Below are 25,386 nucleotides of genomic sequence, written 5' to 3'. Positions count from 1 at the left end.
TGTCTGATCACCTCCATCTGTTTACGTCCATTGTGCATTCTGACAGACTTGGGCAATTAGAGCAGGACAATGTGACACCCACACGTCCAGAATTGTTGCAGAGTGGCTCAGGAACACTTTTCTGAGTTTAAACACTTTCGCAGGCTGCCAAACTCCCCAGATATGAACATTACTGAGCATATCTGGGATGCTTTGCAGCATGCTGTTCAGAAGTGATTTCCATCCCCTTGTACTCTTACAGATTTATGGACAGCCCTGCAGGATTCATGGTGTCAATTCTCTCCGGCACTACTACAGACATTACTCGAGTCCATGCCATGTCGTGTTGTGGCACTTCTGCGTGCTCATGGGGTCCTACACGATATTAGGCAGATGTACTAGTTTCTTTGACTCTTCAGTGTATATACACATATATACTCGATAACGCAGAAGAACTGAAACTATCGGAAATTATGCCATATAAAAACTTCATTTTTCACAATTCAGTTATTTACCAATGAGAACCATAATTTTCAAAGAACTCATTAACAGTATTTCACAAATCATTTACAGCCGATATTATTATTCTTGCAAAGAGACAAAATACATAAATAACTCGTTTGCAAGGCATATAAAAGTCTTAACCTGGGAATGAGGGACTTTATCTTACTAATACAGAGAAATCACAAAATCACTATACACTTGTACACAAAAGGTACGAATAAAAACTTGCTGTGGATCACATACAGATATTCCATAATAATTACCTATAGTGGATGTACATTATTTACAAAATTACAAAATTAATCTGTTTACTCATTTAAATGCATACATTTATATTTGTCTGCTGCTAGTGGTCTAGTGGCTAGCGTTGCTACCTCTGGTTCACAGGGTCCCGGGTTTGATTCCCTGCTGGGTTGGGGATTTTCTCTGCCCGCAGACTGGGTGTTTGTGTTGTCCTCATCATTTTATCATCATTTGTGATGGTGGATAGATTGGATTGTGTAAAAACTGAACTGTGTAAAAATTGGGACTTTGTATGGGTGCTGCTGACTGTGTTGTTGAGTGACCCACAAACCAATCATCATCATCATTACTGTACAACACTAGTCACACACTTCTGTGTAAGTCCTTTCATATACTACAACTGTTTACTAACGTATTTGACACTAACTTCGTGTCTTAATGCAGATACAATCCTTTTATTTTGGACTACCAGAGTAAGAAGGTAAGTAAGTTCCTGAACGCAGAATTCTTATGATGATATATGGACGCATATAAAGCAATTGCCAATTTTCTTATTTAATAGAGATGATCCGAGATGATCTCTCCCCCATGAACCATGGACCTTGCTGTTGATGGGGAGGCTTGCGTGCTTCAGCGATACAGATAGCGGTACCGTAGGTGCAGCCACAACGGAGGGGCATCTGTTGAGAGGCCAGACAAATGTGTGGTTCCTGAAGAGGGGCAGCAGCCCTTTCAGTAGTTGCAGGGCCAACAGTCTGGATGATTGACTGATCTGGCCTTATAACACTAACCAAAATGGTCTTGTGGTGCTGGTACTGCGAATGGCTGAAAGCAAGGGGAAACTGCAGCCATAATTTTTCCCGAGGGCATGCAGCATTACTGTATGGTTAAATGATGATGGTGTCCTCTTGGGTAAAATATTCCGGAGGTAAAATAGTCCCCCATTCAGATCTCCGGGCGGGGACTACTCAGGAGGACGTTGTTATCAGGAGAAAGAAAACTGGCGTTCTACGGGTCGGAGCATGCAATGTCTGATCCCTTAATTGGGCAGATAGGTTAGAAAATTTAAAAAGGGAAATGGATAGGTTTAAGTTAGATATTGTGGGAATTAGTGATTTTGATGGCAGGAGGAAAAAGACTTCTGGTCAGGTGAATACGCGTTATAAATACAAAATCAAATAGGGGTAATGCAGGAGTAGGTTTAATAATGAATAGGAAAATAGGAATGGGGGTAAGCTACTACAAACAGCATAGTGAACGCATTATTTCGGCCAAGATTGGTACAAAACCCACACCTACCACAGTAGTACAAGTTTATATACCAACTAACTCCGCAGATGTTGAAGAGATTGATGAAATGTATGATGAGATAAAAGAAATTATTCAGATAGTGAAGGGAAACGAAAATTTAATAGTCGTGGCTGACTGGAACTCGATAGTAGGAAAAGGAAGAGAAGGAAACATAGTAGATGAATATGGAATGAAAGAGGAAGCCATCTGGTAGAATTTTGCACAGGACATAACTTAATCATAGCTAACACTTGGTTCAAGAATCATGAAAGAAGGTTGAATATATGGAAGATGCCTGGAGACACTAGAAGGTTTCAGATAGATTATATAATGGTAAGACAGAGATTCAGGAACCAGGTTTTAAATTGTAAGACATTTCCAGGGGCAAATGTGGACTCTGATCACAATCTATTGGTTATGAACTGTAGATTAAAACTGAAGAAACTGCAAAAAGGTGGGAATTTGAGGAGATGGGACCTGGATAAACTGAAAGAACCAGGGGATGTAGAGAGTTTCAGGGAGAGCATTAGGGAACGATTGACAAGAATGGGGGAAAGTAGTACAATAGACGAAGAATGGGTAGCTTTGAGAGATGAAATAGTGAAGGCAGCAGAGGATCACGTAGGTAAAAAGACGTGGGCTAATAGAAATCCTTGGGTAACAGAAGAGATGTTGAATTTAATTGATGAAAGGAGAAAATACAAAAATGCAGTAAATGAAGCAGGCAAAAAGGAATACCAACATCTCAAAAATGAGATCGACAGGAAGTGCAAAATGGCTAAGCGGGGATGGCCAGAGGACAAATGTAAGGATGTAGAGGCACATATCACTAGGGGTAAGATAGATACTGCCTACAGGAAAATTAAAGAGACCTTTGGAAAAAAGAGAACCACTTGCATGAATATCAAGAGCTCAGATGGAAACCCAGTTCTAAACCAAGAAGGGAAAGCAGAAAGGTGAAAGTAGTATATAGACGGTCTATGCAAGGGCAATATTCTTGAGGACAATATTATAGAAATGGAAGAGAATGTAGATGGCGATGAAATAGGAGATATGATACTGCATTAAGAGTTTGACAGAGTACTGAAAGACCTAAGTCAAAACAAGGCCCCGGGAGTAGACCACATTCCATTAGAACTACTGACAAGCTTGGGGAGCCAGCCCAGACAAAACTCTATCATCTAGTGAGCAAGATGTGTGAGACATGCGAAATACCCTCAGACTTCAAGAAGAATATAATAATTCCAATTCCAAAGAAAGCAGGTGTTGACAGATGTGAAAATTGTCGAACTATCAGTTTAATAAGGCACAGCTGCAAAATACTAACACAAATTTTTTACAGACGAATGGAAAAACTAGTAGAAGCTGACCTCGGGAAAGATCAGTTTGGATTCCGTAGAAATGTTGGAACACGTGAGGCAATACTGGCGCTACGACTTATCTTAGAAAATAGACTAAGGAAAGGCAAACCTACATTTCTAGCATTTGTAGACTTAGAGAAAGCTTTTGACAATGTTGACTGGAATAATCTCTTTCAAATTCTGAAGATGGCAGGGGTAAAATACAGGGAGCAAAAGGCTATTTACAATTTGTACAGAAACCAGATGGCAGTGATGAGAGTCGAGGGGCATGAAAGGGAAGCAGTGGTTGGGAAGGGAGTGAGGCAGGGTTGTAGCCTCTCCCTGATGTTATTCAGTCTGTTTATTGAGCAAGCAGTAAAGGAAACAAAAGAAAAATTCGGAGTAGGAATTAAAATCCATGGAGAAGAAATAGAAACTTTGAGGTTTGCCGATGACATTTTAATTCTGTCAGAGACTGCAAAGGACCTGGAAGAGCAGCTGAATGGAATGGACAGTGTCTTGAAAGGAGGATATATGATGAACATAAAAAAAAGCAGAATGAGGATAATGGAATGTAGTCAAATTAAATTGGGTGATACTGTGGGAATTAGATTAGGAAATGAGACGCTTAATATAGTAAATGAGTTTTGCTATTTGAGGAGCGAAATAACTGATGATGATCGAAGTAAAGAGGATATAAAATGTAGACTGGCAATGCCAAGGAAAGTGTTTCTGAAGAAGAGAAATTTGTTAACATCGAGTATGGTTTTAAGTGTCAGGAAGTTGTTTCTGAAAGTGTTTGTATGGAGTGTAGGTATGTATGGAAGTGAAACGTTGACGATAAATAGTTTAGACAAGAAGAGAATAGAAGGTTTCGAAATGTGGTGCTACAGAAGAATGCTGAAGATTAGATGGGTAGATCCCATAACTAATGAGGAGTTACTGAATAGAATTGGAGAGAAGAGAAATTTGTGGCACAATTTGACTAGAAGAAGGGATCGGTTGGTAGGGCATATACTGAGGCATCAAGGGATCCCTAATTTGGTATTGGAGGGCAGCGTGGAAGGTAAAAATCATAGAGGGAGACAGAGATGAATACACTAAACAGATTCAGAAGGCTGTAGGTTGCAGTAGGTATTGGGAGATGATGAAGCTTGCACAGGATAGAGTAGCATGGAGAGCTGCATCAAACCCGTCTCTGGACTTAAGACTACTACAACAACAGTGATGATCTAGGGTAGTTTCTTACTAAAACTTTATCCCAGCACAGTCACATCTTTTCGTCCAAAGAATCCACATTCCTGGTGATTCATGGAAGAAGATTTACCCACTTATTTTTCTTTACCTTCAACAACATTAGTTGGGTGGAATACGGTTGGTATATAGTAATTTACCTAAAGCTTCTGTTTACTTTCACAGTCTGTCCTTCTGCCACTTCATGTAAACCTCTATTCAGAAGTGTTTGCTTTTGGGTATACACATCACTAAGCATATTACAGTTCTCACTGACAGATAGTTGTGTGCTCCGGAATGAAGGAGATGAGGTACTGGCAGAATTAAAGCTGTGAGGATGGGTTGTGAGTCGTGCTTGGGTAGCTCAGTTGGTGGAGCACTTGCCTGCGAAATGCAAAGGTCCCGAGTTCGAGTCTTGGTCTGGCACACAGTTTTAATCTGCCAGGAAGTTTCAGCTGTGTGCTGTCATACCTAAGCGTCTCTCTAATATCTTTGTCAACAGTAGGTCTTTTTGGCCATGGAATGAATAGGAACTTTGACAAAAGATTTTAGGTACTGATAGCCTCACATCACTCTAGCCTTCTCCTAAAATACATCCATATGTCCAGTTATCATGTGTCTAATAATTCAGAGCATTAGCTCTCAATTAAGGAGCTTGACTCTGAAGCTTTTAATTGCACGCGGTCCCTAGTACAAGGAGGGGCATTATTTACAGGCTGCTGTCTATAAAATTTTAGTGCCTCGGTAGCTAACTGCTTAATTTTGAGGGCTTGGGAGGATCTTCCCTGTACATCATCATGTTTCAGTAGATATACTAACACTGGTACTGCACATACTGAAAAATAGCATTCTTCTAAGGAAAAGTTTAGCTTCATGTTCTTTTCTCTTAGTAGCTTAATCACGATTATGCAGTCCACCACTAAACCTTCCATCACAAGGAATGTGTATCGTGCCACTATGTTTCAAAGTATCACTTGTAGATGGGTCTGCAGTTTAACATTCTTCAACCTTGTGCCAACAGCTGCCAGAATTCTATAGTTACTAATGGGTAACATAGGAACTGTCAGTCATTGGCATATTCTTTGAAATAAGTCAAGAGCGCATGACATTTACAACTGAGCCCATAACAAGAACTATTGTAACTGGTATATGTGCTATCCATGTATTATCACAGACTGTAAAAATGTTGAACATTAACTGCTATTAGTATCTGAGCATAACTCTTGCCTCATGTCAATACCACAATTGAATCTTAGTAGGTTTACTCTTTTACAACAGCCCTTATTCCAACATTCCAGGGCTAAACATGGTTGTATTTAGTTTACTAGCCTGCTAGTTGGTGATCAATTACTAGTGCCTACTGCTTCAATAATGGCAGGTGCTGATTCCTCCAGTTCGGTTACGTGGTATACCTGTCTGGTTATTGTTTTGTCAATGATTGTTATTATTGACACTCTGTAGTAATTGGGGTTATATCTCTATTCTTGACTTTTCTGTTTACTCCAGTCATTATTGCTGTAGATGTTGTAGTTATAACTATTGGCTTGGTGTTCTCTGTGAGAGCTTTGTTGATAATTATGGTGGACTCCACGATAATCGTCAGATGGTTTAAATACTCTACCATTGCTTGTAATAGGAACAGCAGACTGATTTGGTGGATGATTTGTCCTAGTGTTTGATCTTTGTAAATGATATTAATTGAATCAGAAACTGTTAAATTTTGATGGCTTGCAAAACTGAATTTGCCAATGTGTGTTAGTTTTTCATGTACGTCAATGGGCAGCTGAGCTTTCAGAAAATGCAGAATGTTGTGGTGTGACATTTACTTGTCCCAGTACCTAGTTTTATTGATATACTTCTTGAAATAGTTCCTCAAGCTACCTTGTCGGAAATTAAGTTTCCTTAATCTTTTTTGAAGTCTGCTCATACAATACATTGACCAAGAATGCACACTCAAATTCATCATAGGTTCTACAATATTTCCCAGCTTTGTTTGCCCAAATCATGGCATCCCCATGTATGTATCTAATCAAAAAGCAATTTTTTGGATTTCACTCCATATGCATGGTATAATATGCCACGAAACGCCCATATGAACACAAAAGTGGTGTGTCTAACATGTCTGGGGAGAAGGTTTGGAATTGCTGGTGTTTTATTAAATTTTCTTTCATTAATATGGATGTTTAATTTGACATGGCCGCCATCGCATGCTGCAGCTGCGGTAACAATTGAGTGGCTGGCGTACCATGTTCTCTCTGCATCTGACCCAATAAAGGCTCCAGTGCATCTATTCTATCTGCTTTGTGCATTGTCAACTGTGTGTCATGCACCACCTCCATAACTTTGTTTAAATCTTGATTTACTTTCTCCACCTGCTTTTTCACAATGGCGCGCATGTCTTATGACGTTTGCTGAGCTATTGCACAGGTCTGAGATATGTTCTATAGGTGTTTGAACTTTACTGCCTATCTCTTGCACCAACTGTTCATATTTTCTAGACTTTCAACTAGTGAATTCCATGACAAATTTTTCCCTTTGTAAGGTGAACTGTTCATCAGTATTTTTTCCTTTCTCAAGAGGTGATTTGTTAACTTGTTATGATAATACATGAATGGTTTCTGACAACTTCTCTTGAGCAGTTAGTATTTTGTCTACTCATCTTTAATTTTTTAATTACTTCAAGCAAGCCAGCCTGAGCTCATTTTAGCTTGTTAATCCCTATAGAAATTTCACTACATGTTTTACTCTGTGACTCAGAAAATTCCTTTGCCATGTTACTTTATGACTCAGAAAATTCTTTTGCTAAGGATTATTAATACTGGATGTTTCTTGTTTGTAGGCATAGCCTCCTGTCTTGCCACAATAACATGTTGATTTTCTGACATAACGTGAACTTGATTTTGTACAGTGGACATCATCCCTGCAAGCATCTCCATTTTAACTTGTTAATCCCTTCAGAAATTTCCCGACACATTTTACTCTGTGACTCAGAAAATTCCTTTGCCATGTTACTTAATGACTCAGAACATTCTTTTGCTAAGGATTATTAATATTGGATATTTCTTGTTTTGTAGACGTAGCCTCCTGTCTTGCCACGATAACATGTTGATTTTATGACATAACACGAACTTGATTTTGTACAGCGGACATCATCCCAGGAAGCATCTCCATTCTTGGAATAATTCTGATAATGGATCTTCTGTTTCATTGCCTTGCACAGTTTGTTCAGCATGCTGTCACGCTCTTCCTCATTGCCGTCAAAGGGCTAGTGACCTCTATCGAGCCACTGATCAACCCCGTAAGGTACGTCGATAACTTTTGTGTTGGGTACAGCTCCCTTTCTAGCCCTGAATGGTTGCCAACTCCAATATACCATCCACTGGACTCCCAGTTGGATCTTTCCCAGTGGTTTCTATTTCTCTCCTACAAAAGTGCAGGTCATGCATTTCTGTTATCTCATGGTTTGTTCTGACCCAGGACTCTTCTTGGGTACCCAGCACATGGACATCATTGCACAGTCCCCATTTCTTCTTTTTGACAAAAGCTGACCTATCTGCCCCATGTGCATGAGCTAAAGGCTTAATGCTGTCTCCTTCCTTGCCCATACATCTTTGAGTGCCAATCACACTACTCTTCTCCTTATCTACCAGGGTCTGATCTAATCCTGGTTGGACTATGGTTGTCCAGTTTATGGTTTATTGGCACCTCCAGCTTTCCAGTTGTTATGCCCAGTTTGTCGTCATGGAGTTCCACTGGCCACTGATGCCTACCAGACTAGTCCCATACACAGCCTCCTTACCAAAATATGGATCTTCCCTCTTCATTTCTAACAGTACCAACTCTTGGTCTCGTATGCAATCTCCCTTTGACAGTTTCCTGATTATTGGACGTATTCTATTCTTTTTGCAATACAAGGGGCGTCAGCATTCTGACACCCACCCTCATGTGGGATTACCAGTTGGAGTGGCCTCACAGCTTTCGGCCAAGACCTCCGCCTCCCCCTCCTTAGAATGTACTACCTGCGTTCCTTCCCCCATTCTTGGCTGGTACCCAGGCCATGAATGAGAACCAATGTATTTCAAGGTCTAAATGTCTGTCACTCCTTTCTCATTTACTGGTTGAGTGCCCCTTCTTCTGGCTCTGCGTGGTAAGCAAGGGCCTCTGAATTTGTTGCCTCTCATGCTGGCGGACAACCCATGACAGTTGAACTGATTCTGCATGACACTAGTTTTTATTCTCAGATATAAAATTTTAAACTACCTTTAGGGTGGGACCTTTACCATGTGCTGGGTCAGGGAAACCCTCTACCCTGTGTCCTTTGCCTCTTGCCTCTGTCATTGCTTCTTCCCTCTGTTTTAATTGCTCTTTACCTCTTTTTATGACACACTCTGTTTTCCATTGTAGGAGTGGCACACAATTGAATGTTGAGTGATGTCACCCTCTTTAATGCTTTGTCTGTGGTGTAGGATGGCTGTGGGAAAGCCTGCTCCCTCTGTGGGCAGACCCCTGGGGACACCCACCTTCTACTGAAACTATTTTTCTCATCTTGTTTTATTACTGACATTCCAGCTGAAGTCCATTACATTTTTAGTCCTTTACCATTTACTGTTCTGCATCTCATGATTGTACTCTGTAGCTGTCTTTGCCCTTAATTGGTTTGGCAGGGGGTGTATGTGGGTTGGGTTTCTCTCACTGCAGCGGATCCCTTGGAGACCACTCATCTACACTAACCTATGTATTGATCTGATCATACATTTCTCCATAATTTTTTCAGCTCTGACATCAGTATTGCCTTCAGTACCTTGCTGTTACCACTTACATACTTACCTCATCCAGTCACATTCCTGGTGGATGTCATTACCTTTAGATGAATGTGATTTTGACTGAGGATGAACTCACTGTTTAACCCCATGATGAGCCAAGCAACCCAAAACATTCTGCTCAGCTGCTTCCCCAGAATCTGTAACATAGGCAGGTTATATTTTACACTATTGCTTGACTCTAGAATCAGATGAATAATTATGTCCTGACCTGGAACAGTTTGCCAGTCATTTTCAGAAAGGGGCAAAAGATTACAGAGTTCTCATGGGAGTATTCATCCCAAAAGCACAGTCGTGGAAAATGTAAATGTTATGCACCACAATTGCGATGGTAAGGTTTACCAGCCATATGGTGTTTTAAATGCCTTAGATTTGGCCACATGTCCTGATTAACTCAGAAACCCACCTGTGGCTTCTGGAGATGTGCCCAGCAAGATGCAACACTACTTGAATGTCCTCTCTCCTGTGACAGAGTCTCACTGCTCACACTCACTGCTCATGCTGAAACTCACCAATGTGCCCTATTTGTGTATACTGAACATTTGGCACATGCCGAGGTGTAGACAATTCCCTCTTTGATTCTCGTTTCATCAGTGTAAGCAATTTCCACTGTTAGACAGAAAAGCAGCATCTACCTCTGGTGCCTCATGACTGCATCCCCTTTTGGGAACCCTGAGGTTCTATGACTAGACACCAGGCAGTGGGTGAGGATCTCCAGACTGTAGGTCACAGGTCTGCCTATTATTCCTTTGTATCTGATATTAAAACATATAAAACAGTACAGAATTAATACTTTGAAAGACGTGTGTACAAGAATACCACATAGTGAGGAGATCAGGGATTATCAAATATGACTGTATCAGATCCTGTTTTTACAGAATTAACTGATACCATACACTTTTTAAGGTAGTAATATTAGATTCAGAAGCATCCAAGTTTGAATCTTGATCTGCCTACGCTGTCTCAGTCTTCTTGGTTCCTGTGTATTATACTTCACAAATGTTAATTTTCTTCTTAAGTAAAACTCTTCTGCTTCAAATCTCAATTCACAGTTGATGGAACACAATTCCCTCCCTGTGTCACAATTCTGTACGCATATCACTGTATGATGTATGAAAGGGGGCAAGAGTATCTTGTATCACTGCTAGTCATTTGCTTTTCTGATTCACTCACAAATGGAGTAAGGGAGAAATGACTGTCTTTATGCTGCTGTATGAGCCCTAATTTCTCTTATTGTGTTTTTATGGTTCTTATGTGAGATGTATGTTGGTGGCAGTAGAGTTGCTCTGCAGTGTGTTGCAAATACGGTTCTCTAAACCTTTCAATAGTGTTCCACGAAAAGACCTGGTGGGGATCTCAAACACTTAAGCATTGCTCAAGGGTGGGTAGTAAAAGTGCTGTGTATGCAGTCTCCTTTGTACGTGAGCCAAAATTTCCTAGAATTTTCCCAATAAACTGAAGTTGACCACTCGCCTCCTCTACATCCATTTTATGTCTCTTTGCAACATTACCCCTAGATATTTAATCAATGTGACTGTGCCAAACAGCAAGTCCCTAATGGTGTGTTCAAACATTGTTTTTCCTTCTCATTTGCACTAACTTAGATAGTGCAGTATGCAAACCTGAATTTTCTGATGCACATGCTTTGAAAGTTGGTACAACAGTACAGAATGGCATCTTGCACTGTGTTGAGCTAACATTGACTCATTTCGGTAATTGAGTAACATGACTAAATTTGCCTTGTTGCAGTACATCAGAGATTTCTATCATGAAGACCCAGAATCATACTCCAATGAAATACACACATTGGAAGGGCTGCGAGCCGCAGCTGTGTGTGCTGTGAAGGATTTCTCTGGTGTTTCAACACTGACACGATATTACTGTCAGCTTCATTTCTTGCAGAGTAAATTTCCAATGTTCAAAGATGGTGCAGCAGCAGTCTCTTTCACGTGGTAAGTCTAGATTTTGGCTAGATAATGTTTCATCTTTTCTCAGCAAACAGTTTTATCAAAAATACTATTACTGACTAAATGGATCTAAGTTTAATATAGTCTTTCTGCACAGGTGATAAGTCATGGGATAGTGATATGCACATACACAGATGGTGCACAAGGTATGAAAGTGCAGAGCTTTGGCGGAGCTGTCATTTGTACTCACATGATCCATGTGAAAAGGTTTCCAATGTGATTATGGCAGTACGACAGACTTTGAATGTTGAGTGGCAGTTGATGCTAGACGCATGCGACATTCCATTTTGGAAGTCATTAGGGAATTCAATATTCCGAGATCCACAATGTCAAGAGTGAGCCGAGGATACCAAATTTCAGGCATTGTCTGTCACCATGGGCAACACAATGGCTGACGGTCTTAACTTAATAACCGAGAGCTGTCAGTGCTAACAGACAAGTGACACTGTGTGAAATAGCCACAGAAATCAATGTGCAACATATGACAAATGTATCTGTAAGGGCACTTGGCAAAATTTGGCATTGGTGGGCTATAACAGCAGACACCCAATGTTAGTGCCTATGCTAACAGCATGACATCACCTGCAGCACCTCTTCTGGGCTTGTGACCATATCGGTTGGACCCTAGATGACTGGAAAATTGCAGTGTGGTCGATAACATCATGCATTAGATGACATCGTGCATTAGATAATAGGCCAGATAAGCTAGAATTGGAAAGAAATCGAGTTTTTGCATGCAGGAACTGTTTCAGCTGAGGTGTGGATGAAGAAAAAACATTAAATACAGGGGACATAGCAAACCGATGGCAGATGTACATACATATCAATAACAGAAAAGAGCTGCCAAAAATGATCTACATAGTAAAGGAATGGTAATTTTAAGTGGAAGAATTAGGCAATTTAGTGATACAGCCAACAGTTGTCAGAGTACTGATTTGTACTTAAGTAAATTGATTGAGTTTGAGACCTATGATCTCACTACAAAAGAAGACACAAGGAAAGAAATGTGAAAACTGTGAGATTATCAATGATATAAAAAAGTGGGAATGTAAATAATTTAGAGGTTGGCAGTGGGTAGCTAGTGGCGCAGAGGGAGGCAGCTGATTAGCTGCCTGGGAATGCAGGAGGGAGGGTTGGTATGTGTATGGGCTAGGTACTAGAGCAGTGGGTTGTGATATATGATGAAGGTGATGTGAAGGTGTGAACTGGGAGGGGTGACAGAAAAGAGGAAGGTGAAACTATTGGATAAAGAATCTGAGGGCAGTGGGTTAACAGTGATTGAGGCCAGGAGGGTTACTGGAGTTAAGGATGTGTTGCATGGCTAATTCCCATCTGCATAATTGAAAAAAGCTGGAGGAAGGGATTTAGGTGGCATGTGTTTGGAAGCAGGCATAGAAATTCAGCATGTTGTGTTCACCTGCATGTTGTACCACTGGGTGACCAACATTGTTCTTGGCCACAGTTTGCCGATGGCTGTCCACCCTGGTGGACAGCTCGTTGGTGGTCATACCAAAACAAGAAGCTGTGCAGTGATTGAAACAGAGGTGATATATGACATGATTGCTTTCTCAGAAGTCCCTATCTCTGATGGGATAGGATAAGCGAATGACAGGACTGGAATAGGAAGTTCTGGGTGGGTGGACTGAACAGGTCTTCCACCTTGATCTTTCACAGTTATATCACCTCTGAGGTATGGGTTTGGGAGTGAGGCCAGTGTAGGGATGGACCACGATGTTGTATAAGTCCAGATCATGAATATATCATCAAAGAACTTGAACCAGATGAGCAGTTTAGGGTTGAAGCTTCCTGGCAGATTAAAACTGTGTGCCCGACCGAGACTCGAACTCGGGACCTTTCCTTTCATGGGCAAGTGCTCTACCAACTGAGCTACCCAAGCACGACTCACGCCCCGTCCTCACAGCTTTAATTCCGTCAGTACCTCGTCTCCTAGTTTAGGGTTTTTGGGAGGCTAGGAAGTTTTCCTCTAGATGACCTCGAAAAAGGTTGGCATAAGAGAGTGCCATGTGGATACCCATGGCTGTGCTGTGGCCTTGTTTTTATACCTTCTCCTCAAAGGATACATTTGAAGCTGTAGTTGGTATGGTGTATGAGGAATGAGGTTGTGGGTCTGGAGTATGAAGGACATTGAGAGCAGTAGTGTTCAGAAGTGGTAATGCCAAGTGCATGAGGGATGTTGATGTATTCAGTGTGGCATCAGAATTGCTGAGTAGGATCCAGAGGGTAAATGGATGGAGATGTTGGAGATTTGGTGAGTGTAGTGGTTAGTGTCTTTGGTGTAAGAGGCTAGACTTTGGACAGTTGGTTGAAGGTGTTGGTCAACAAGAGCAGAAATTCTTTCAGTGGGAGCACAATAACCGGCTACAGTGGAACATCCAGGATTGTTGGGTTTGTGGAGTAAATAGAAGGTGTGTGCTTGTGGTGCCACTGGTGCAACAAGGGAGAATGACTCAGGAGCAGGTTCTTGGGTAGTCCTAAGAATTTCAGTAGGGATTGGAGGTCATGTTGGACTTCAGGGGTGGGCTACTGTGGCAGGGCTTGTAGGTGGAAAAGTGTTGGGGAATCCTTCTGTCAGGTAGTCTCTGTGATTCATCGCAACAGTGGTGGAGACTTTGTCTGTGGGTAGGGTGATTAGGTCAAGAGAAGTTTTGAAGTTGTGACTGCCGGCCGCGGTGGTCTAGCGGTTCTGGCGCTGCAGTCCGGAACCGCGGGACTGCTACGGTCGCAGGTTCGAATCCTGCCTCGGGCATGGGTGTGTGTGATGTCCTTAGGTTAGTTAGGTTTAAGTAGTTCTAAGTTCTAGGGGACTTATGACCTAAGATGTTGAGTCCCATAGTGCTCAGAGCCATTTGAACCATTTTTTGAAGTTGTGACTGGCTGTCCTTTCTTCTGTTGAGAGATTAGTAATGTTAGGAAGAGACCTGAGGAAGTGTGCATGGTGAGCAGTTTTATTGAGAGGAAAAACAGATTTTCAAAACTCTTTTTTTTTTGCATTTTCCATTTTAATCGTCTTTCATATGACATATGCTACTGCCACTTTGGTTAGATAGACTCAGCCTGGGTCAGCTTAGTACCAGATGTTTAATGTAATAACCACACTCAGTCCATGTGAACATTGTCCCATGAAAGTACTGCTGGCTAGGGATGCAATGTTGAGTATCACTGATGGAGGGATACCCAGTGAAGCACCCACCAACAGGAGGACTGGGGGGCAGTCAAATGGGGCGTGCTGAATGGGTTGCTGAGAAGGTGTCAGTATTGAGAATGCTCTCTTGCTTGCCAGCTCGGTCCTTGACCGGATGTGTTCACTAGGTCCCCCCTTTGGGGGCGCAATACTCTCAGTTTAACTGCAGCAGTGTCATGTTGCCGTAGTGAGTTAGAGTTTAGTATACCCCTTGGGCATAGGCATTTGAAGAAATAAAACCCTCTCTGGCAACTGGAAACAATCTTTTCATTTTTTCGTTTGAAGGTTTCTCCTAGAACCACCAGACACCCTGCTACCCCCTCATTTTTCCATCCTGACCGAGTTCAGCATGTACAGAGTGGTGTCAGCTGAAGTGGTATTAGCTCACCATTCGGTCAAACTGAAATTTTTACTTAGTGGATTGCTTAATTTGATGGATATAGTCTGGCAGAGCTTGTTAGCCTGGTAGTTACCATGTAACCTGACCAGTGATAAAAAAATCCAATGTCCTGTTTGCATTTGGAGGCGCATATTGTGTGCTCGCCACATTTCAATGCATGCAGAGTGTACCATCAATGTGTTAGGAAATAGGCGGCTCCTCTGCTGTGTGGGCGCGTTCTTCCGGACTGCACCATGCTGCTGGCACCGTCATTGCATCACTGCGGGTGCAGTCGGGTGCACGCTGTTGACCACATGGTGCCATATTGTCATGGTGCTGAGGGTTCATACCGCCTTGCCACCACACATAGAAACTGACACTGCAGCCATCACTGCCCTTGTCATCTCAATGCCCGATGCAACTGTATCGCTGGTCTGTTGATATCACCACCTTCGATGTTGCCTCCAGTGACACAGGATGTTAATATAAATGTTGTAGGAAAGCATCCTTCACTGCCTGCACAGCGAGCATCTGCCATGGGAACTCGTTGCTGCTTAATCTAGTGCAGGCTACTGTTGAGACCCCTCTTTTGTAACGTTATTGTTCTTCAGATATCTTGGCCCTAATATTGTAACTACGCCTGATACTCATTTGCGTACTTTGCCAGAGCAGCCAGAAATGGCTTCTGCAGCTGCTGCTTCTAATATGGGGTAGGTAATCTCATGTTGTTACTGATGCAGGCTAATCAAATAGCACTTGACAAATCAGAGTTACAGAGGCAGCTTGATGAAGCTTTATGTGAGCCTTGCTGTAAAACCCAGCAGGTGTCAATACAGGTTGCTAGAGGCTCTTCCAAACCAACTGCAGTGGATCCTATCATGTATATGTCTAATGTTGCCAGTACTCTCCCTGTAGCTAATTTTGTATGTTCATTTTCTGGAAAACTAGGTGAAAATGTCACTATGTTCCTCCAAAATGTTTGTGATTAGGCAGATGCGTTCCTGGCCTGGCAGTTTTCTTTTAAATGTAACAAAATTAAAACTTTATGGTGATGCATGCACATATGTGGAGTCAGTCAATGCTTTGCATGACACAGTCACTTTTGAAGTGTTGGCGAAGTTGTTAGCAGAGCACTACTCTGACAAATGGGTGGCAGTTATTACTAAGATTGGTTACTGACACTCCGATAGAAGAATGAAGAAGATTTCAAAGCATTTGCTGATCGCATCAGAACTGTTTCATACCACACTTAACCCTTACAGAAGAATGAAACGTGTAATGATGTGCTAATTGAGGCGGGTGAAGCCAGAGCAATTGATGTGTTTATATGGGGAATCAACCCTCAGATCGGGAGTAGGTCAAAGTAGCCTCCCCCATCTCTCCCCATTAGCTAGTTCAGTAGTGTTAATACTCAAAGAAGCAGGATGATTTGCTTTGATGCCTGTGTGCAGTAATGAATTGTGCTTCATTTTTGTTGATGATACCAACTGCCAGCAGTGTGGAAAGTCAAACTGCACTGTTGTCACACTCCTTGTTGCACAAAATGCCACATGATTGGGCATCTGAGTGACAAATGCCCTCAACACAAGAGACATTTTCCATAGAGGGCCTCTCTGCAAAATGGCAGAAGAAATGTGAGGCCTCAGTGGAACAGTACAAGATTTGGGAAAAATGTGAGGAGTAGGTCTTGCCACCCACACTGACCCCCAGCCAGATCTATGTATCCAGTCAAGAAGGGAAGGATTGATGAAGTGGCGAATTTAGTACGTGTTGGTACGTTCAGAGGAAAGATCGTCCATATGTTAGTAGATCCCGGAGCTCAAATTAGTGTTATGTTTGTGCCCCAACGTGACAAGCATGCACTCAAGCTGCCATGGTATAATGTAAGTGACTTAGGTGAGGAGATAATAATATCAGCTGGAACTTGTAATATCGATCTGCAAATCAGTGGAAAAAATATGGGTTTGACATGAAAGTAGAGAGGAAATGCAGACAAGATTTCTATACTATTTTAGGGATTGATTTCCAGCACCATTTTCAGGCAGTGATAGATTATAAGATGTGAACTGTTCAATTCAGTGAGGCAACCTACTGTTTTGGCAGTAATCACATGCCTCAGTCGTGAGGAACTTACGGTTATGAGGTCTCTTCCACAAGCTCCAATAGAACAAAGTACAGAGGCATTAAAAACTACAGCCTCTGTCAGAATCAGTGGAGGTATAGGAAAAGCTCTCTGGATTGACGTGAAAACTCAAATACCACTGAGATTGCACTTTCTGGTCAATCTGCTCATCCAGAATGATGTTGGCGACCAGTTGCGAACCCATGTTAAGAGAAGCATAAGTAAACCAGAAGTTTTCGGAAAGAAGTTTGGAGTACCAGTTTGTGTTGACAGTTTCAATCAAGAAGATATCGAGATTCCATGGGGAATGATACTGGCAAGTGGAGAAGAGGTCACAGAAACAGAATTTCAATATGAAGAACAGTTTAAGCAAAGTAAGAGGAAGAATTTTCCAGTGAGAAAGATACATGCAGTTAGGAATAAATTGCAAGAAAACTTGGTACATTTACCTGAGTCAGATCAGAATCATTTGTACTCATTTCTGAAGGAATATGAATGGCTATTTGAGGAACAGCAGTATTTTCCAGCAACTGACTTCATATAGGACAAAATTTTCATGAGAGGTGCTAGACTGACTGTTCAAAAAACATGTAGATTACCATATCATTTACAGTCTGTTTTTGAAGAAACTATTCAGCAGCAGCTGCCTACAGGGATAATTTAAACCTCTGCAGGTGCAAGGTCATCACCTGTAGTCGTGGTCCCAAAAAAATCAATAAATGGAGAGAAATCCTATCATTGTGTGTCAATATGAGAGTGGTAAACAAAGTCACTACCCCTGACACTTACCCCTACCCTGTATCAGCAAAACATTGGACCGATTAGGGAATTGTAATAATTTTACCACCCTTGACGTATGCTCTGGCTGTGACAAAATTCTTATTGTGCCGCAAGATCAACCCAAAACAGCTTCTGTGGTTGCTAGTGTGGACTATATGAGAGATTGAATGTGTTGTCTAAGGTGCAAAATGCACACCTAAGTTTGAAGATAGTGTTCATTTGCTAAGTCACAGGTCCAGTAATTGGGACGTATTATTACTTCAGATGGAGTTAAGCCAGACCCTAGGTTGACAGAAGTTGTAGATAATTTTACGGTACCTACAAATGTTAAGGAGCTGCAATCATTTCTCGGACTAGCAAATTATTATAGCTGTTGTGTGGCGGATTATGCTACGATAGCCAAGTAATTGATGAAATTGTTAAAGAAGGATGCTGAATTTGAGTGGACAGAGGAGTGTGACAAAGCTTTGAATAAAATGAAGGACAATAATGCATTCACCTTTGATGATACACCCAGATTATGAAAAATTATTTATTCTTTGCATGGAGGCATCTGATTACACTGTGGGTGCAGTTATTTCTCAGGAATACAATGATGAGGAAGGGCCTGAAAGCAGCTGAGATTAATTGTAGGTATGCATCTCATCCAGAGTATGTCACTGAAGAAGATATTCTATATCACAAGGCCCCTTGGGTAACAGAGGGGTGGTAATACCTAAAGAAGTAAAACAGCATGTTATGGCACAGTGGTAAGATCTTATGGGACCAAACTGATACAGTAATTAAATAAAAAATGCTGATTTACTACAGATTGCTCATAGATTATGTAATGGACAATAGTAGCTACTGAAAATTCACAAGAAACCCATGTTTATGTGTGTTTATATACAAAAAAATTCAGGATTGGTGTATTCTTTGACAGAACTGTGAACTACAAACACCGATTTACTTCAAAACAATTTATGTATCCAAAACTTTCGTAACTGTCACTTACAAAAATATAGTTTCGTGAGTGTCTGAAAATTCTCAGAAATAACCTGTTTCTCATGTAATTGTACAATGAAATTAGAGAACAATTGTTTTGAGGAGGATAGGCCTTCCATTCTCAAAAATTTTAAAAGAGTACAAATAACTTCAAGCCTTCAATTCACGATAACAGTAAGAGTTTATCGTGACACTTGCAAATGCTCAGTATTTCACAATATATCACAATACGTATGGGTATTGACACAATTAATGAAAGATTATGCAGAAGTGACGCTAACAGTAAAATATGTGAATATAGAACTTCAAACTCACCACACAGTGGCACACAAATCTTGTACAGGTGGCCTTACACAAAGGAAAATTCTGAAGTTGGTTTTCAGATTTAAATAAATGTGCATATTGCATGGATTTTTCACTTAGCCATTTCTGTGCACACTTCTACACTGGTGTGCCAAAGAAGAACACTGTGTGGTGAGTTTATATCAGTCAAAATCAGTAAAATGTGCAGCACCAACAAAGCAAGTCTTCTGCCTAATGCAGCTAACAGTGCATTATCTGCAGGAGTAAAATGCAGATACTTTGGAAGGAACTGTATTATGAGAAGAATTATGTTGTACACTCTTAATGGGTTCACATATTTAAGGGTCAATCACTCATTGACTAGGACCTTAAATGACATACCATTTTAAGTTTGTTTGGTATGTATTCTATCCGCTGAACCTCATAATCAGTTACTTAATAGTATAAAGAATTTTACATATTTTGACTTAATTTGTAAATGAGACAGAAGATACAGAATCACACTATTATAAATGAGACAGAAGATACTGAATCACACACTGCCCATCCATCACTTTAACCAAAAAAAGCACTTCCGTTTTGTTTGTGTATTTTCTATTTGAGCATAAACCAAAGAACCATAATGGTATTTTTGAAGTTGGTTATCAAAACTCAGCTGTAAAATTGACTTATTTGTGCCGAATACTCCCTTACCATTTGTACAAACATTTTGTGCAGGCATTTATACCTTTCTGGCTGGAAGGAGTGGCTCATCTTGGATTGGTAAATGACTGGGTCCACTTTACCGTCTTATTTAACTGTAAGGCTCCTCTGACTTTATAAAAATCAATACATCGTCTGACTATATAGTCTTGACTATTCGTTATTCTCTTGGTTTCATTTTGAGTTTCAAACTTCACATTCTTTGTGTATTTAATATTTTTTATTTATCTCTGTTCTCCATTTCATGTAACTACATGGTGTAACTTGATTTACTATGGGTCTAATATTATTCTTGTATGTTTGAAATGCTGCTCTTTCAGGAGAAATGTGTATGGAAGTATGGTTCATACTATAGCTGATATTCGGTATGAAATTTTATGCATCCTCTACAATATGGGAGCATTACACACACAGTTAGGTGCCTTGGATACCAGAGTATCAGCTGATGGTATAAAAATGTCCTGTGCCCATTTTCAGTATGCAGCCGGTGCATTTGAGGTAAATATTTGTACTGTAATTTTTCTTGCACAATATTATCGTTTAATTGTATAAAAGGAATATTCAGTTGAGAAAACTAATAAAATATGAGACAGAATCACTGGACAGATTTACCTTCAAAATACAAAATGTTCTGGACATTTCTCCTCTCAAATGTCAGCAGTTCTGTCTCATAGTTTATTAATGATACACTTCATGTACGAGGGTGGTTTGAAAAGTTCTCGGAATCACCACGAGAGGTCAGCGCTAGTGCAAGAAGTTGTTCATGTGTGATTCATTGGACTGTAGCCTGTAAACACGTGCCAAATCAGTGATCTTGGAAGAGAGCTGTGGCGGTGATGTGGCTCTGTTGTTGTTCCCGTGTAGTGACTCGCGAAGATGGAAATAATTGAGATTCGAGCAGTAACTGAGCACTTCATAAAGAAAGGTATGAAAGTGAAGGACATTCATGCCAATTTCCAGAATTCACTGGGGGAATCTTCTCCTTCATATTCAACTGTTGCCAAGTGGACAAATGAATTTAAATTTGGTTGGAAGAGCTTAGATGATGATCAGCGTAGTGGTCAACAAAGATGTGTCGCTACTCCAGAAATCATTGTAAAAGTGCACAAAATGGTCATGGAAGATCACCAATTGAAAGAGTGTGAAATTTATCAAGCTTGCCGGATGTCATCTGAAAGGGTGTATCACATTTTAACTGAAGATTTAAAAATGAAAAAATTATCTGCAAGATGGCTGCAGCGACAAGACAGTGCATGCCCACACACGTGCTGTCGCTACGGCAGAATTACACAAACTAAGGTATGAATTGTTGCCACACCCACCTTATTGACCTGGTACTGCTCCTTGAGACTTTGATGTGGACAAAGATTCACTTCAAACGAAGAACTGATAGCCAGAGTTGGCAGCTATTTTGCTGGCCTGGAGGAAACTCATTTTTGAGATGGGATCAAGGCACTTGAACATCATTGGATGAAGTGCACTAATCTACAAGGAGACTAAATTGGAAAATACCAAATGTTTCAGTGATGTAAGTACTTTTTTTCTATTCCGTTCCAAGAACCTTTCAAACCACCCTCGTAGATAATGTGAAATATGCATAACTTTGCCCTTCAGTTGTGCTTGTTATGACTGCTGTGTTCTGTTGCTAATAGACAGACTTCTTAGGCTTTTGCAAAAAATACTTGACTTAATATGTAAGTATAACAAAAAATATTGTGATTTAAGGAGTAAAAGTAACAAGTGGTGAAATAATTGAGGTCCTGAGTCATTGATAGGCAAATTAACAAGATTTTGATAGTGTTTGGACAAATTCTCCTTAAGAGCTAGAGTATATGAGTAACATATCATTTTCTAGCCTCATGAGTGTGCTTGCTTGGTGGCTGTCGGGTTTGCCAGGGTCAGTTCCTGGGATCCAGGAAAGGAAACTTTTGTCCTGCTGGGGGAGAACGGGGCAGTCTTCCCTTAATCCCAAGCACACACACCCACCTCCACCCTATGGTATTAAAACTCTGCAAATTTCAATCTAGCCATGAGTCAGTAGAAAGTAGGATAGGTGACATACAGTACAACTGGTTGTTGCTTTCCACATGAGACTGCAAAATTTAAGTTAAGCTTTTCTTGGATAAACTTAGTGATTCATTATTTAGAATTCCTCACTACCTTTTCTGTGTCTTGTTTTTGCTGGCGTAGTCCCTTGAAGCAGTTCTTGTAGCACACTGAATTCATTCAGAGATGCATACAGTCTACCTGCATCTACGTCTGCATTGGTACTCTGCAACCCACCTTACAGCATGTGGCGGACGGTACCCTGTACCACTAATAGTTATTTTCTTGTCTGTTCACTTGCAAATAGAATGAGGGAAAATTACTGTCTCCATATGAGCACTAATTTATCGTATCTTTCTCATGGTCTTTACTCGCAATGTATGTTGGAGGCAACAGCATCGTTATGCAGTCAGCTTCAAATGCCAGTTCTCTAGATTTTCTCAATAGTGTTCCTTGAAAAGAAAACACCTTTCCTCCAGGGATTCCCATTTGAGATTGCAAAGCATCTCTATAATACTTCCATGTTGTTTGAACTTACCAGTAATAAATCTAACAGCCCGCCTCTGAATTGCTTCAAAGTCTTCCTTTAATCCGACATGTTACGGATCCCAAACACTCAAGCAGTGTTCAAGTACAGATCATACTAGCATCCTATACACAGTTTCTTTTACAGACAAACTACAATTTCCTAGAAACAGAAGTTGACCATTCACTTTTCCTACCACAATCGTCATGTGCTTATTCCATTTCAAATATCTTTGCAGTATTATGACCAGATATTTAAACAATGTGACTCTGTCAAGCAGAACACTGCTGATGCTGTATCCGAGTGTTACAGGTTCCTTTTACCTACTCATCCACATTAACTTACATTTTTCTACATTTAGAGCTAGCTGCCATTCATCACACCAACTAGAAATTTTGTCTAAGTCATATTTTATCCTCCTAAAGTCGCTCAACTTTGACACTTTACTGTACACCACAACATCATCGGCAAACAACTGCAGACTGCTGCCCACCCCGTCTGCCATATCATGTATGTATATTGCGAATAAGAGCAGTCCTGTCACACTTCCCTGCAGCACTCTTGACAATACCCTTGTCTCTGATGAACACTTGCCATTGAGGACAACATAGTGGGAATATAACTTAAAAGTGTTCAAGCTATTCACATACCTGTGTACCTTTTCCATATGCTCATACCTTCTTTAACAGCCTGCAAGGGGGCACTGTGTCAGATGCATTCCAGAAATCTAGAAATATGGAATCTGCCTGTTGTCCTTCATCCACAGTTTGCAGCACAAAGTTTCACACGAGTGATGCTTTCTAAGGCCATGCCGATTTGTGGACATCAGCTTCTCAGTCTCAAGAAAATTTGTTATATTCAAACTGAGAATATTTTCAAGAATTCTGCAGCAAACTGATCTTAGGTATATTGGTACATAATTCTGTGGGTCCATTCTTTTATCCTTCTTATAAATATCAGTCACCTGCACTTCTTTCCAGTTGCTTGGGGCTTTTGCTGGGCGAGAGGTTAATGATAAATGCAAGCTAATTACGGGGCCAATGCTGTTGAGTACTCTTTGAAAAACTAGATTGGGATTCCACCTAGACTAGGTGACTCATTTGCTTTCAATCCTTCAATTGTTTCTCTATGCCAGGGACACTTTTTACTATGTTGTCCCTAGGAGTCTGTTCGATGGTCAAATGATGGTATGTTTGTACGATTCTTCTGCATGAATGATTTCTTGGATATGAAATTTAAAACTTTGGCTTTTGTTTTGCTATCTTCTACTGCCACACCAGACTGGTCAACAAGTGACTGGATGGAACCTTTAGACCAACTCAGTGGTTTTACATAGGACCAGAATTTTCTCGGGTTCTCTGCCAGACCTTTTGCTAAAGTATGAGGGTGGCAGCAGTTGTATGCTTTGTGCATAGGTATTTTCACAGACCCTTGAATCTCTACTAAGCTTTGCTTGTCATCATTTGTGCATTCTCTTTTGAACCGAGAATGCAACAGCCTCTGCCTCCTCAGCATTTTCCAAATGCCATTATTAAATCATAGTTTGTATTTTCCGTCCTTAATCCACTTACTAGGCACATATATCTGTAGACCACAATTTATAATCTGCTTAAACTTTGCCCATAATGCCTCTATGTCCATGTTACTGGAACTAAGTGATGTCAGTTTACTGTCTAAGGGAAATGCTAACAACTGCTTATCTTCTCTTTCTAGCAGAAACACTCTCCTAGCTTTCTTAACTGATTTATTAACTTTTGTAACCATAGTTGCTTTAATGACATGACTACTAATCCCCATTTCTATACCAACTATGTAACTACAAGTGGAAGTGTGAATAGCTAATCTGCTTTACATAAATTCTTGGATGACATTACAATGGATTTATTGACAAACAGAGTAAAACTGTTAACAGTTACACCCGACTGAAGAGATTCATGCACAACAGAAATCATTAGTACAATTAGTATAACCTTGGAACTATCGAGCAAGATGGTGTAGTGGTTAGCACAATGGACTTGCTTTCTGGAGGATGATGGTTCAAACCCGCATCCGGCCATCCAGATTTAGGTTTTGCATGATTTTTCTAAATCATTTCAGGCAAATGTTGGGATGGTTCCTTTGAAAGGGGATGGCCAACTTCCTTCCCCATCCTTCCCTAATCTGATGGGACCAATGACCTTGGTCCCCCCCTGCAAACCAACCAATCAACCAACCAACCCTGGCACTATTTGTAGATTGTTGGTAGACTAATAATTGTCATTTTTTTCCTTACACAAATGCTTCACTGCATGGTAACACTGTAGTAATAAAGCTTCGAAAAGACTTAGGCTCACCCTAGTAGTTACTGTGCTCACGGTGGCTTTTAATAATGAATATTTGATAAAGAAAATGTCTTAGTTTTGTGCCTAAATGTTGGTGGGTATACGCCATTCAGAATCACCGAGTAGGACCCACTGTCACAGCTTACTCCTAGTTTTATTTCCTCATGCTACTGGTGTACTTCAGTGCCATATTGCGCGGCCAGTCCCGATGTCTGTGTCCTGAATGTGAGAATAGCTTCTTACTCATTGCTCAAGTATACTACACTGCTGCTTAAGAAAGTAAGTTATCCTTATTAGCTGCAGTCTCCCTGTACAACATTAAAAATAGCAACTAAAATTGTGCCTAAAACAAGAGGAACATCACATGCTATGTGCTGACTACAATGTTTCAAGGACGAGTGACTTCCCCAGGATGGCTGGTGTTCTCCAGCACTTGGAAATAAACTCTGAGAAAATTCCTGGTGGAAAGCAGTTCATATTTGAGTACCATTAGTGGGAGGGGGAAATGGCCAATGGAAATGCTTCCATTTGTTCCTGAAGCTGATTGACCGAAAGGTCTAATGGTTCAATATTTTCTTGGAATGGTTTTTGCTCTCCGTGAAGTGGGAGGTCACTGGCAGAGTATTGACACACACTCACACATGC

The 25,386-nt window shown here is 40.7% G+C and overlaps 1 protein-coding gene across 1 annotated transcript in view; it reads left to right on the top strand.

Moving 5' to 3' along the window:
- The window catches only part of LOC126187642 (tyrosine-protein phosphatase non-receptor type 23-like), a 137,305-nt gene that overhangs the window by 42,113 nt on the left and 69,806 nt on the right, over window positions 1-25,386 (top strand). The window contains exons 2-3 of the mRNA XM_049928843.1: window positions 11,159-11,361; window positions 20,169-20,346. Coding sequence (XP_049784800.1) covers window positions 11,159-11,361; window positions 20,169-20,346 — 381 coding nt within the window. The remainder of the gene's footprint in view (window positions 1-11,158; window positions 11,362-20,168; window positions 20,347-25,386) is intronic.

This window comes from Schistocerca cancellata, chromosome 5 (genome assembly GCF_023864275.1).
Source record: "Schistocerca cancellata isolate TAMUIC-IGC-003103 chromosome 5, iqSchCanc2.1, whole genome shotgun sequence".
NCBI lineage: Eukaryota > Metazoa > Arthropoda > Insecta > Orthoptera > Acrididae > Schistocerca > Schistocerca cancellata.
This window is presented reverse-complemented; position numbering and strand designations above follow the sequence as displayed.